At 41.1% G+C, this 13,905-nt stretch overlaps 1 protein-coding gene across 2 annotated transcripts in view; it reads right to left on the bottom strand.

Moving 5' to 3' along the window:
- grik4 (glutamate receptor, ionotropic, kainate 4) overlaps positions 1-13,905 on the bottom strand; it is a 1,090,788-nt gene that overhangs the window by 68,486 nt on the left and 1,008,397 nt on the right. For both annotated transcript variants that reach the window (XM_062060216.1, XM_062060217.1), the window contains one exon: positions 12,021-12,134. In XM_062060216.1, coding sequence (XP_061916200.1) covers positions 12,021-12,134 — 114 coding nt within the window. The remainder of the gene's footprint in view (positions 1-12,020; positions 12,135-13,905) is intronic.

Genomic DNA, 13,905 nt, shown 5'->3' with positions numbered 1-13,905 from the left:
TATTCTTTTGTTAATTATAGGGCTTTCAAAATGAACGAGTTAATGCCGATTAATCCATGATCACAATGCATTAGATTACAGATATTCACACAATTAAAAGCCTGCATCTCAAAATGACTCCAACATCTAAGGTCAAACGGACAATGGTCGACAGAATAAAGCCTTCACAAAACCTTTGTTGACTGTATTGGCAACGTTTGCAGTACATCTAGTATCTTTATTATTACTGTATTACTGTTTTAATATCAGGGCTGTCAAAATGAACGTGTTAATGCAGATTAATCCATCATCATTATGCATTAGATTACACATTTTTTACAAAATTAAACACCTGCATCTCAAAAGGACTCAAAATTCCTGAGTCGTAAATCTGGTTGTGATCAGGTTGCAAAACCGAACAAGTCAATATGGAAGACGATAAACCAGACCTGGGCAAAATATGGTCCGCAAGCCACATGCGACCCATTAAGATTTTCAATCCGGCCCGCCGGACGTTCTACATAATTTTTTTAGACCTTTAACATCAAAACTGCAGCCGCCATTATGATGTGCAGTGCTGTTTTTAAATTACTCTAAGTCTTGAACTATAGAAAGTAATTAAATGGTTGGAATCTGCGTTTTTGGGTGTTATACCAGTTATTACGGTAATCTACGTCACAGCAGCTCAGACCAGGAACAAAGCGGAGTGGACGGGGTTTGTTTTCAGAGCAGCCAGGCCGAAACGCATGTGTCAGGAACAGATGCGGAAGCACATTTTTACAACAAATTTCCGCATAAAAGTGATATTATATCAAATTGTAGGTGTTTATTACCCCTTTGCATTCATATTCTGCTGTTTGTTACAGTTTTGTTGTTGTGAGCGATGTTCATATGTTTTTAATATTCAGTGTTTTATTGTTCATAGTTAATATTGTAAATCCCATTTTCTTTATTTTCATGTACATTTTGGGTGTCCCATTCAGTAAAAAACTGTAAAATTCCATTCGGTTTTTTTGAGGTGGTCTGTCATAAGATTTTAGAACTCCATCGGACATTGTGACTTTTGGTATTAGTGTTCCTTAAAAAAAGGGACCCAAACACACATACTGTACAGCAGATTTTTACAGATAAATGTGGATATATAATTTATACACACATACACATTGGCCCTCCAGACCCATTTTTTTATCTTAATGTGGCCCCCGAGTTAACATATTTTCCCAGCTCTGGTTTAATGGATACAATTAAACATCTAAAAATCTATGGAGGAGCTGGTCTGAGAAGTAAAAGAGGAGCGACGTTCATATGTTGTTAATATTCAATGTTTTATTGTTCATAGTTAACATTGTAAATCCAACTTTCTTTAGTTTAGTGTACATTTTGGGTGTCCCACTTATTAAAAACTGTAAAATTCCTTTCTGTTTTTTTGAGGTGGTCTGTCGTAACTTTTTTAGAATTCTATCGGACATTGTGACTTTTGGTATTAGTGTTCATAAATCATTAAAAAAATGGGACCCAAACACACGTACTGTACAGCAGATTTTTACAGCTAAATGTGTATATATCATGTATACACACATACACATTAGCCCCCCAGACACATTTTTTCTCTTAATGTGGCCCCCAAGTCAAAATATTTGCCCAGCTCTGCGATAAACAGTAAATTGGCGCTATAAATGGAAAGTTTGAGTGAAAATAAAGAAACATGACGGAACAGTTGACCAACAAGAAGTGTGATGCATACTCTGCAGGAAGAAACACTGTCATCTTAAAATAGCACATTGATAACACAAAATAAGTTAGTATGGATAAATGTCTGTTTATAAAAGACAGACAATTTTTTGTTAACATGAACATGATGTGAAAGGTCTTTAATAAGCACGTTAAGTATGTTATGTATATTCTCTTGTTTCGAATGATACTTACTCGTAGTTAATTGCAATTAATCCACATCAACCCTATGATTAATCTGATTAAATATCACATTGTTGTTTATTATTAAGAAACATTTTTCCTCACTTTTAATGAAGAACATTTGAAGGGGATTCACATTACGGATGAGCCTCACAGATCTCAGCCCCAAATTTCTTGCCTAAAAAACCCTGAAAGAGCTCAAAGCTCTCTTTACAATGATTTACCTCAAGAATTCAGGGATTCATGGTAGAGTGAACCCATAGCCCAACCGTGTATTTGTCGATAAAATGTTCCCATTAATTGAATGTATATGATGGTACTAAGGCAAAATAACAGCCAAAGACATATATTTTCTGGGTTTAGTGTGGATATATTATGCAGGGTGTTACTGTTACTAAGAAGTAACGACTAAACAACAGTTTTGCGTGCACTAAAACATGTGCAAACCTGATAGCACACGCAGAGCTGAACTATTAAAAGTGGAGTGTGTCTGTTAAGTAAACAGAATAAGGTGTGCAATACAATTTACGTCTCTGTTTTCATTAACATGCAAAATATATCCCGATCATCTTGACAAAACAGTTCAAGTGAAAAATTCTGAGGAAAAAATGTATCAAAAACACAATGAAAAACACAATAAACTTAGACTTTTTCTCAGTGTATCTACAAAGCCCTCAAACTAAGTCACAGCCTACAAGGATTTCACCATCTACGGTCCGTAATATCATCAAAAGGATCAGAGAATCTGGAGAAATCACTGCACGTAAGCAGCAAGGCCGACAACCAACATTGAGTGCCCGTGCCCTTTGATCCCTCAGGGGGTATTGCATCAAAAAGCGACATCAGTGTGTAAAGGATATCACCACGTGGGCTCAGGAACACTTCAGAACACCACTGTCAGTAACTACAGTTTGTCGCTACATCTGTAAAGGCAAGTTAAAACTCTACTATGCAAAGCGAAAGCCATTCATCAACAACACCCAGAAAGGCCGCCGGCTTCGCTGGGCCTGTGCTCATCTAAGATGGACTGATGCAAAGTGGAAAGGTGTTCTGTGGTCTGACGAGTCCACATTTTAAATTGTTTTTGGAAAGTATGGACCAAAGAGGAAAAGAACCATCCAGTTTGTTGTAGGCGCAAAGTTGAAAAGCCAGCATCTGTGATGGTATCTTGAACGGGTTTGTGCTGAAAACAAAGTTTCGTTGTACTTGTGCAATGACAATAAAGACCTATCTATCTATCTGGTATGGGGGTGTGTTAGTGCCCAAGGCATGGGTAACTTACACATCTGTGAAGGCACCATTGATGCTGAAAGGTACATACAGGTTTTGGAGCAACATATGTTGCCACCCGAGCAACGTTATCATGGACGCCCCTGCTTATTTCAGCAAGACAATGCCAAGCCACTTTTACTATGAAGCGTGCCTTCATAGTAAAAGAGTGCGGGTACTAGACCGGCCTGCCTGTAGTCCAGACCTTTCTCCCATTGAAAATGTGTGGCGCATTATGAAGCCTAAAATACCACAACGGAGACCCCCGGACTGTTGAACAACTTAAGCTGTACATCAAGCAAGAATGGGAAATAATTCCACATGAAAAGCTTAAAAAATGTGTCTCCTCAGTTCCCAAATGTTTACTGATTGTTTTTAAAAGGAAAGGCCATGTAACACAGTGGTAAAAATGTCCCTGTGCCAACTTTTTTGCAATGTGTTGCTGCCATTAAATTCTAAGTTAATGATTTGCAAAAAAAACAAAAAAAAACTTTCTCACTTCAAACATTAAATATCTTGTCTTTGCAGTCTATTCAATTGAATTTTGAGTTTAAACGATTTGAAAATCATTGTATTCTTTTTTTATGTACGAATTACACAATGTGCCAACTTCACTGGCGTTGGGTTTTGTACTAAAATCCCACTATCATTGATCTGTCAGAGAATTTTATTTAAAGTTCGACATTTTTAGAAATCATTGTGTGTCACATCAATTGTGCATTTGAAGCAAAACAAGTGCAGTCACTCAAATTGTATTGAATGACGTATTGAATTTAAAATAACATTTAAAAGCCAAGAAATAAAAGCCACTCTCCTTCTCTTTTCCAACTCTAACACTCACCGGCGGATCTCTTGACGGTAATCGTCTTCTCCATCTAACAATCACTTGCCAATTCAATCCAGCGGCGGCGCGTGAGCCCCGCGGCACACTTTGCTCGTTTTGTGGCTTAGAGTTGCCTCATGCCAGGAACTGCCGAGCCTATCGATTGGTTCTCCCTAACTGTTGGGGCTCAGTTGAGTGTCTGACTGCTACACCTATTTCACCTTGTGCCGAGCACAGGGAGGTTTGCAATATTGGGACACAACACAGCAATAGGGAATGGGGGATGAATGTTCCTGGAAGACGACAAAAAACAGTTGCAACGGGTGCTGTGCTCAGGACTCCTAAGTCACCTTAAGTGTTAGAGGAGATTAATGGACCCCTGATTTCACAAACATTGGCTCACTTCCTGCTGCATTTGTGTTGATGCAGGGGTTGGGTGTGCTCTTCAGTTAGTGGACAGAGGGTAAGGAGCTATAGGCAAGAAATTAGCCTTGTTTTCCCAAGCTGAATAGAGTTACCATATTTTTCGAACTATAAGGTGCATTTAAAATCCTTTAATTTTCTCAAAAATCGTCAGTGCGCCTGATAACCCGGTGCGCCTAATATACGAAATAATTCTGGTTGTGCTTACCCACCTCGGAGCAATTTTATTTGGTACATGGTGAAATTATAAGTGAGACCAGTAGATGGTAGTCACACTCAAGAGATACCGTTGTGATCAAAAGTTTACATACACTTGTAAAGAACATAATGTCATGCACTATGTCTTGAGTTTCCAATAATTTATTTTTTTGTGATAGAGTGATTGGAGCACATACTTGTCGGTCACAAAAAAAACATTCATGAAGTTTGGTTCTTTTATGAATTTATTATGGGTCTACTGAAAATGTGAGCAAATCTGCTGGGTCAAAAGTATACATACAGCAATGTTAATATTTGCTTACATGTCCCTTGGCAAGTTTCACTGCAATAAGGCGCTTTTGGTAGCCATCCACAAGCTTCTGCTTGAACTTTTGACCACTCCTCTTGACAAAATTGGTGCAGTTCAGCTAAATTTGTTGGTTTTCTGACATGGACTTGTTTCTTCAGCATTGTCCACACGTTTAAGTCAGGACTTTGGGAAGGCCATTCTAAAACCTTAATTCTAGCCTGGTTTAGCCATTCCTTTACCACTTTTGACATGTGTTTGGGGTCATTGTCCTGTTGGAACACCCAACTGTGCCCAAGACCCAACCGCCGGGCTGATGATTTTAGGTTGTCCTGAAGAATTTGGAGGTAATCCTCCTTTCTCTTTGTCCCATTTACTCTCTGTAAAGCACCAGTTCTATTGGCAGCAAAACAGGCCCAGAGCATAATACTACCACCACCATGCTTGACGGTAGGAATGGTGTTCCTGGGAATAAAGGCCTCACCTCCAAACATATTGCTGGGTATTGTGGTAAAAAAGCTACATTTTTGTTTCATCTGACCACAGAACTTTCCTCCAGAAGGTCTTATCTTTGTCCATGTGATGTCATTTCTAATATAAAGTAGCGTAAAGTTCTAACTTATATCTCGCTAGGGAAGCGCTAAAAACTACCGGTGTAGTGAGTTTACATTATTCACCCACGGAACTCTAGTTATTAGAGAGTTCCGGTCGGACGTTTTTTACGGGACACATTTCTAGCGTTGTTGTTGTACTAGTGAGCAACGGATGAGGAGATGCTGCTCCGTTATTGGTTGAAGTAAAGTCTGAATGTCATTAAAAGAGTTAGCTCCATCTTTTGACACTTCTTCCACTCCCGTCCTTGCACGCTACACCGCTACAATAAAGATGGCGGGGATAAGACGCTGTCGAAGGTGAGCCACATACATAAGACCGCCAACAAAACGGCACATCCTGAAGCGACTGTCAGAAAGCGGATTGAAGATGATCTGTAAAACATCATCTATGCAACATTTTGACCAAAGAACCACCATTACATGTTATGTAGACCACGCGGAAGTCTTTTACATTTACAAAAAAAATCATAATATGAACCTTTATAATCCGGTGCGCCTTTTGTATGAAAACAGACCTGACTAGACCTGCTCATCGGCAGTGCGCCCTATGGTCCAGAAAATACGGTATATAGATCACATAACAATGTATTTTCATGGGGAGGGACATAAAAGATGGAACTAGACACGAGGGCTGTCTTGAAATAGTCAAAGGTTCGCCAATTAGATTCGAAAGAGTCGGATTCGACTATCAACCTGGCAGACGAATCGTCTGATATTAAACCACCAACGCCCCTCCGTGGGAGGGAAGTGAGTTGATATCTGTTGAGGCGGCTTTAAATATTAGAACACTATCATTGTGTGCAGACAAACAGACTTCAGAGAGTAAGAGACATCATACGCAAGTACGGTGTTAGCTTTCACTGTTATGCTGATGACACTCAACTCTACATGCCCCTAAAGCTGACCAACACGCCGGACTGTAGTCAGCTGGAGGCGTGTCTTAATGAAATTAAACAATGGATGTCCGCTAACTTTTTGCAACTCAACGCTAAGAAAACGGAAATGCTGATTATCGGTCCTGCTAGACACCAACATCTATATAATAATACCACCTTAACATTTGACAACCAAACAATTAAACAAGGAGACTCGGTAAAGAATCTGGGTATTATCTTCGACCCAACTCTCTCGTTTGAGTCACACATTAAGAGTGTTACTAAAACGGCCTTCTTTCATCTCCGTAATATCGCTAAAATTCGTTCCATCTTGTCCACTAGCGACGCTGAGATCATTATTCATGCGTTCGTTACGTCTCGTCTCGATTACTGTAACGTATTATTTTCGGGCCTCCCTATGTCTAGCATTAAAAGATTACAGTTGGTACAAAATGCGGCTGCAAGGCTTTTGACAAAAACAAGAAAGTTTGATCATATTACGCCTATACTGGCTCACTTGCACTGGCTTCCTGTGCACTTAAGATGCGACTTTAAGGTTTTACTACTTACGTATAAAATATTACACGGTTTAGCTCCAGCCTATCTCGCCGATTGTATTGTACCATATGTCCCGACAAGAAATCTGCGTTCAAAGAACTCCGGCTTATTAGTGATTCCCAGAGCCAAAAAAAAGTCTGCGGGCTATAGAGCGTTTTCTATTCGGGCTCCAGTACTCTGGAATGCCCTCCCGGTAACAGTTAGAGATGCTACCTCAGTAGAAGCATTTAAGTCCCATCTTAAAACTCATTTGTATAATCTAGCCTTTAAATAGACCCCCCCTTTTTTAGACCAGTTGATCTGCCGTTTCTTTTCTTCTCTCCTCTTCTCCCCTGTCCCTTGCGAGGGGGAGTTGCATAGGTCCGGTGGCCATGGATGAAGTGCTGGCTGTCCATAGCCGGGACCCCGGGTGGACCACTAGCCTGTGCATCGGTTGGGGACATCTCTGCGCTGCTGACCCGTCTCCGCTCGGGATGGTTTCCTGTTGGCCCCGCTGTGGACTGGACTCCCGCTGATGTGTTGGATCCACTGTGGACTGGACTTTCACAATGTTATGTCAGACCCACTCGACATCTGTTGCTTTCGGTCTCCCCTAGAGGGGGGGGGTTACCCACATATGCGGTCCTCTCCAAGGTTTCTCATAGTCATTCACCGACGTCCCACTGGGGTGAGTTTTTCCTTGCCCGTATGTGGGCTCTGTACCGAGGATGTCGTTGTGGCTTGTACAGCCCTTTGAGACACTTGTGATTTAGGGCTATATAAATAAACATTGATTGATTGATTGAAGAGACAAATATTTCGGCTGTCACTTTACGTCTTTAAAACCACCGGCGTTTTTGACCTTACACATTTCTTTTAATATAAAATCTATTTGTCTGCCAACAAGAATATTTTACGAATGGAGTTGGGGGAATGTTTCTACATGGGGGACGTGATCGAGGCGCGTCAGACACAAAACTCGCTGTGCCATCACGCCCCGCTTGCCGGAGCATATCTTGCCAGAACACCAGCCGAACCCAGCAGTTGGCCTGCTGGAAATTGGACTCGGCTCAGGCACTGGGACGCCCCGCAGGTGTAGCTCCCTCTTTCCGCTGGTTCGCATATCAAAACCTTGCTATTACTTTTGTTTCCTGCATTTGACCAATTTTGATGTCCATTCATTGCCGCACCAAAGAGGACCTTACGAAACTGTGGTTTCACCTTTTTTTTTTTTATAATGGAAACAGTTGCTTAGTTTCATTCTCTTCAATATAAGATTGTATTCCTTAGGAAGCTAATTTTATAAGTAGCAATAATATATTTGGAATATAAAGTTAAAGTTAAAGCACCACTGCTAGTCACACACACACTAAGTGTGGTGAAATTACCCTCTGCATTTGACCCATCCCCTTGTTCCACCCCCTGGGAGGTGAGGGGAGCAGTGAGCAGCAGCAGTGGCCATGCTCGGGAATCATTTTTGGTGATTTATTCCCCAATTCCAACCCTTGATGCTGAGTGCCAAGCAGGGAGGTAAAGGCTCCCATTTATATAGTCTTTGGTATGACTCGGCCGGGGTTTGAACTCACGACCTACCGATCTCAGGGCGGACACTCTATACATGTACAAACCCCGTTTCCATATGAGTTGGGAAATTGTGTTAGATGTAAATATAAACGGAATACAATGATTTTCAAATCATTTTCAACCCATATTCAATTGAATATGCTACAAAGACAACATATTGGATGTTCAAACTGATAAACATTTTTTTTCTTGCAAATGATCATTAACTTTAGAATTTGATGCCAGCAACACGTGACAAAGAAGTTGGGAAAGGTGGCAATAAATACTGATAAAGTTGAGGAATGCTCATCAAACACTTATTTGGAACATCCCACAGGTGAACAGGCTAATTGGGAACAGGTGGGTGCCATGATTGGGTATAAAAGTAGATTCCATGAAATGCTCAGTCATTCACAAACAAGGATGGGGCGAGGGTCACCACTTTGTCAACAAATGCGTGAGCAAATTGTTGAACAGTTTAAAAAAAACCTTTCTCAACCAACTATTGCAAGGAATTTAGAGATTTCACCATCTACGGTCCGTAATATCATCAAAGGGTTCAGAGAATCTGGAAAAATCACTGCACATAAGCAGCTAAGCCCGTGACCTTCGATCCCTCAGGCTGTACTGCATCAACAAGCGACATCAGTGTGTAAAGGATATCACCACATGGGCTCAGGAACACTTAAGAAACCCACTGTCAGTAACTACAGTTGGTCGCTACATCTGTAAGTGCAAGTTAAAACTCTCCTATGCAAGTCGAAAACCGTTTATCAACAACACCCAGAAACGCCGTCGGCTTCGCTGGGCCTGAGCTCATCTAAGATGGACTGATACAAAGTGGAAAAGTGTTCTGTGGTCTGACGAGTCTACATTTCAAATTGTTTTTGGAAACTGTGGACGTCGTGTCCTCCGGACCAAAGAGGAAAAGAACCATCCGGATTGTTATAGGCGCAAAGTTGAAAAGCCAGCATCTGTGATGGTATGGGGGTGTATTAGTGCCCAAGACATGGGTAACTTACACATTTGTGAAGGCGCCATTAATGCTGAAAGGTACATACAGGTTTTGGAGCAACATATGTTGCCATCCAAGCAACGTTACCATGGACGCCCCTGCTTATTTCAGCAAGACAATGCCAAGCCACGTGTTACATCAACGTGGCTTCATAGTAAAAGAGTGCGGGTACAAGACTGGCCTGCCTGTAGTCCAGACCTGTCTCCCATTGAAAATGTGTGGCGCATTATGAAGCCTAAAATACCACAACGGAGACCCCCGGACTGTTGAACAACTTAAGCTGTACATCAAGCAAGAATGGGAAATAATTCCACCTGAGAAGCTTAAAAAATGTGTCTCCTCAGTTCCCAAACGTTTACTGAGTGTTGTTAAAAGGAAAGGTCATGTAACACAGTGGTGAACATGCCCTTTCCCAACTACTTTGGCACGTGTTGCAGCCATGAATTTCTAAGTTAATTATTATTTGCAAAAAAAAAAAAAAGTTTATGAGTTTGAACATCAAATATCTTGTCTTTGTAGTGCATTCAATTGAATATGGGTTGAAAAGGATTTGCAAATCATTGTAATCCGTTTATATTTACATCTAACACAATTTCCCAACTCATATGGAAACGTGGTTTGTATAACAACACTGTTAGTACCAAATGTCTCATTATATAACATTTGTATACAATTTGAAACAAGTCTCAGAGGTCACACAATAGTGTACTGCAAGTGTGTGTGCCAAAATCTAGTCTAGATACTGGATTTTTTCCGAGTTTTGGGGACTGAACTCAGGGTTGAGGCCAGCGTGGTGGGTCCTGGTGAAGGGCTGGGGTTAAAATTCATGCATGTTGGCACCCTGTGAATCACTCTCCAGGAGGGGAGGGCACTGATTTTTTCCCCAGAATTTTTGGCATTTACCAAAAAAGTTCCTAATATGGATAGTTTGGCAGCCAGCTGCTTTAAATTTGCTCTTCACCTCCAAAAGCTGCAGCGCTGCCATCCTGTCTTTTCTTTGCCCCCTGGTGGTTGACGTGTTGATCGCGAAAGTGCTTGATTTGATATGCAGCAAAGTCGTCGACGGTCATCCTCAATTAATCGTAGTTGTCAAAACCGTGATTGTGATTAAAATGTGAAAAGTGCTTTTAGCAATGCTAGCGAGCTGTGTTTGTTCACGCCGGACAAAGTGCGAAAACAATAGCATTGCCATGTGCAGGGGCATCAAAATAGCAAGCTAAGTGAAGATGTTACCCAGGGGCAAAATTTTTCCAATAGAAAAGCACCAATTGTGAGTATAGCCAAGCAAAGTACCATATTTTTCGGACTATATGGCGCACTTAAAATCCTTTCATTTTCTCAAAACTCGACAGTGCGCCTTATAACCCGGTGCGACTAATGTGCAGAATAATTTTGGTTGTGCTTACCGACCTCAAAGCTATTTTATTTGGTACATGGTGAAGTGATAAGTGTGACCAGTATATGGCAGTCACACATAAGAGATACGTGTAGACTGCACTATGACTCAGAAACACCAAAATTGTATATGTTCCATTGAAAATATAGAACATTACACACGGCGCTCAAAAATCTATCAACATGTTTTAGTACGACTTTGGTAAGCTATGAAGCCACACCGCTTGATGGATTGTACTGTGCTTCAACATAGGAGTATTATAATGGTGCGTGTAAAAGGTAAGACATATTATCTGGCGTTTTGTTTTGCAATATTATGCAAAAGCAACTTTTCTTACCTTCTGGTACCTGCTGATCTGTATTTGGGATCTGCATAAGTCCTGAAAATTTTTGCGCGTCCGCCTTTGTAGTCCGTGCAGACACCATAGTCGATAAGCTTCTTCTTTTTCTCTATCTTCTTGTTATGGGACATTCATCCTCCGCTGTTGCCATTTCTAATATAAAGTAGTGTAAAGTTCTTACTTATATCTGTCAGTAAACTTGCCATGACTGCGCTAAAAGTATGTTTTAGCGCTGTGGTGTAATTACATTATTCACCCAAGGAGCTTTAGTTACTAGAGAGTTCCGGTCGGACGTTTTTTCACGGGACACATTTCTGGCGTTGTTGTTTCCGGAAAAAAATAAAACAAAAAATATGACCCCTTTAATGCGCCTTCTGTATGAAAATAGACCTGACTAGACCCGCTCATCGGCAGTGCGCTTTATAATCCGGTGCGCCCTATGGTCCGGAAAATACGGTAGGTACAATGTGGTGAAAAAGTGACAAATGCCACTTTTCCACACTGTGTCACTGGTTGGATGTCACACTATTTTAGTAGCCGACACAGCTATTGCACACACAGGTTTTATTGCTGTAACACAACAACGACAAACTGAGCTGATTGGTGGCGATGTTGGTCAGATAGGAGAAAGAAACAAACTTTGGTCCAAGAGTTGTTAGAACTACTGAGACTAACTGAGCACCTCTTTCTTCTTTAGCATCTGTCTGCATTAACTGCACTTACAGTAATGTACTTCGATCGTCTGGAGAGTGTGGGATGTAACTCACCAGGTGGACGCGGTACATGATGCTGATGCCGAGGGTCATGAATGGTTTAGAAAAGTCGATGACCTTCTCGCGTTCTGCTGTGATGGTGAGGCCAGCCACAGCCAAGTCAGCTTTCTGAAAGACAAACCAAGAAACCACTTTTACTGCTGTACTCACTTTATGCACAACTGCGTTGTGTACAATGCACTGCATTATTACACCAAATACATAATTTTCTTGTTTTTTAATTACAGATATTACCCAAACATTTTTTATTTCAGCACATCAGACTGCTAGGACTCTATTTTTCAGGATCCTTCTCTGAGGTGTCGACTATCATCGGTAATTACAAGACAATAATTACCGTAGGGTGGTGCAACGATTTAATAAAAACTGTATAACTTTTTTTTTATATAGATGACAATTGTATTGAAGTGAATTAATTAACTCATATTGTGTTTTAAATATGGTGAATGTTTATATTCATTTTGGAGAAAGCAAACCACCAAGTTTAAGTAAACAGTGGTATTTCAGTTTGAGCACATGATAAAATAAGGCCCCTTAGTTGGACATTCGTATGTGGACTGGAATTAGCTCTCTCACGAGAAGGAGCAATACAACCAGGCTTTGGAATGCAAAAGTTATAGCTCTATCCTGGCGGAGGGATTCCATGTTTATCTTAAACGTCAAACCTACAAGTTGTGGTATACATCTGTTGTTTTCCAGTCACTACACACAAACATCTCCTTACATGGTCAGGTTGAGCTGGCCTGACTTAAGCACACACTCAGACAGAGAAAGAAGGAATACAAGACTGGTGGTTTGGCTTCTCCAGTTCAGGAGTCCTTCATATTTTTGACCTAGGATCCTCCGGGTACTGCAGACCTGTTTAATGACACTCGCTTGTAATCATAGGCGCCGATCCCGTGGGTGCTCTGCATTGCTTTGGGGCCCGAGCACCCATGGGATCGGCGCCTATGATTACAAGCGAGTGTCATTAAACAGGTCTGCAGTACCCAGAGGAACCTAGGTCAAAAAAATGAAGGACTCCTGAACTGGAGAAGCCAAACCACCAGTCTTGTATGGATGGCAACTTTTAATCTTTAAAATATTTTTTGAAAAATTTTGGTCCGTCTTACAAAATAATAAAGCCATACATCATATGGGATATTAACTTCGATGAATGTCCTTTTTTTTAAATACACACACTTTTTTAATACACACACAGAGCACCCACTGGCAGAAATGTAGATCGGCGCCTATGCTTGTAATAAAGCAACTATTGGTTCAGTAAATCGTCTCCAACGTCTCTTTTGATCCAGCCACAGTGCCGTGACATCCTTCTGTCCGGATGAGGATGACAAGACCAGAAATACACTTCACTATCATATAATTATTCCTTCTAACACCAAAGACATGCACCTGGGGATAGGTTGATTAGCAACACTAAATTGGCCCTAGTGTGTGAATGTGAGTGTGAATGTTGTCTGTCTATCTGTGTTGGCCCTGCAATGAGGTGTCGACTTGTCCAGGGTGTATCCTGTCTTACTTACCTAGCCCCCCACAACCCCAAGAGGGACACGCTGTAGAAAAAGGATAGATGGATAATTATGTATTATGATTCAAGATTCAAGATGATTCAAGATGCTTTATTGTTGTCCATTCTTTAACTTGTACAAGACACATAAGAACTGAAATTTCACTTTCGGCACAGTCCCACTAAGAGCAGACATACGTTACAAGGGGACAAGACGGGACCGCCAACGGATCAGCCACTTACGGCGCTCCTTAAAAAGGTGGGAAAAAGGTGACATTGGGAAAGGGGGAAGAGTAAAACAATATCAGTCTAAGGCTGGACCCTCAGGAGGGGTCCAGACTGAGTCAGAGGAAAAAACCTCACATAGCA

This window comes from Entelurus aequoreus, linkage group LG10 (genome assembly GCF_033978785.1).
Source record: "Entelurus aequoreus isolate RoL-2023_Sb linkage group LG10, RoL_Eaeq_v1.1, whole genome shotgun sequence".
In the NCBI taxonomy this organism is placed as follows: Eukaryota; Metazoa; Chordata; class Actinopteri; order Syngnathiformes; family Syngnathidae; genus Entelurus; species Entelurus aequoreus.
The sequence above is the reverse complement of the archived record's forward strand: the minus strand, read 5'-3'. Positions and strand labels throughout refer to the sequence as shown.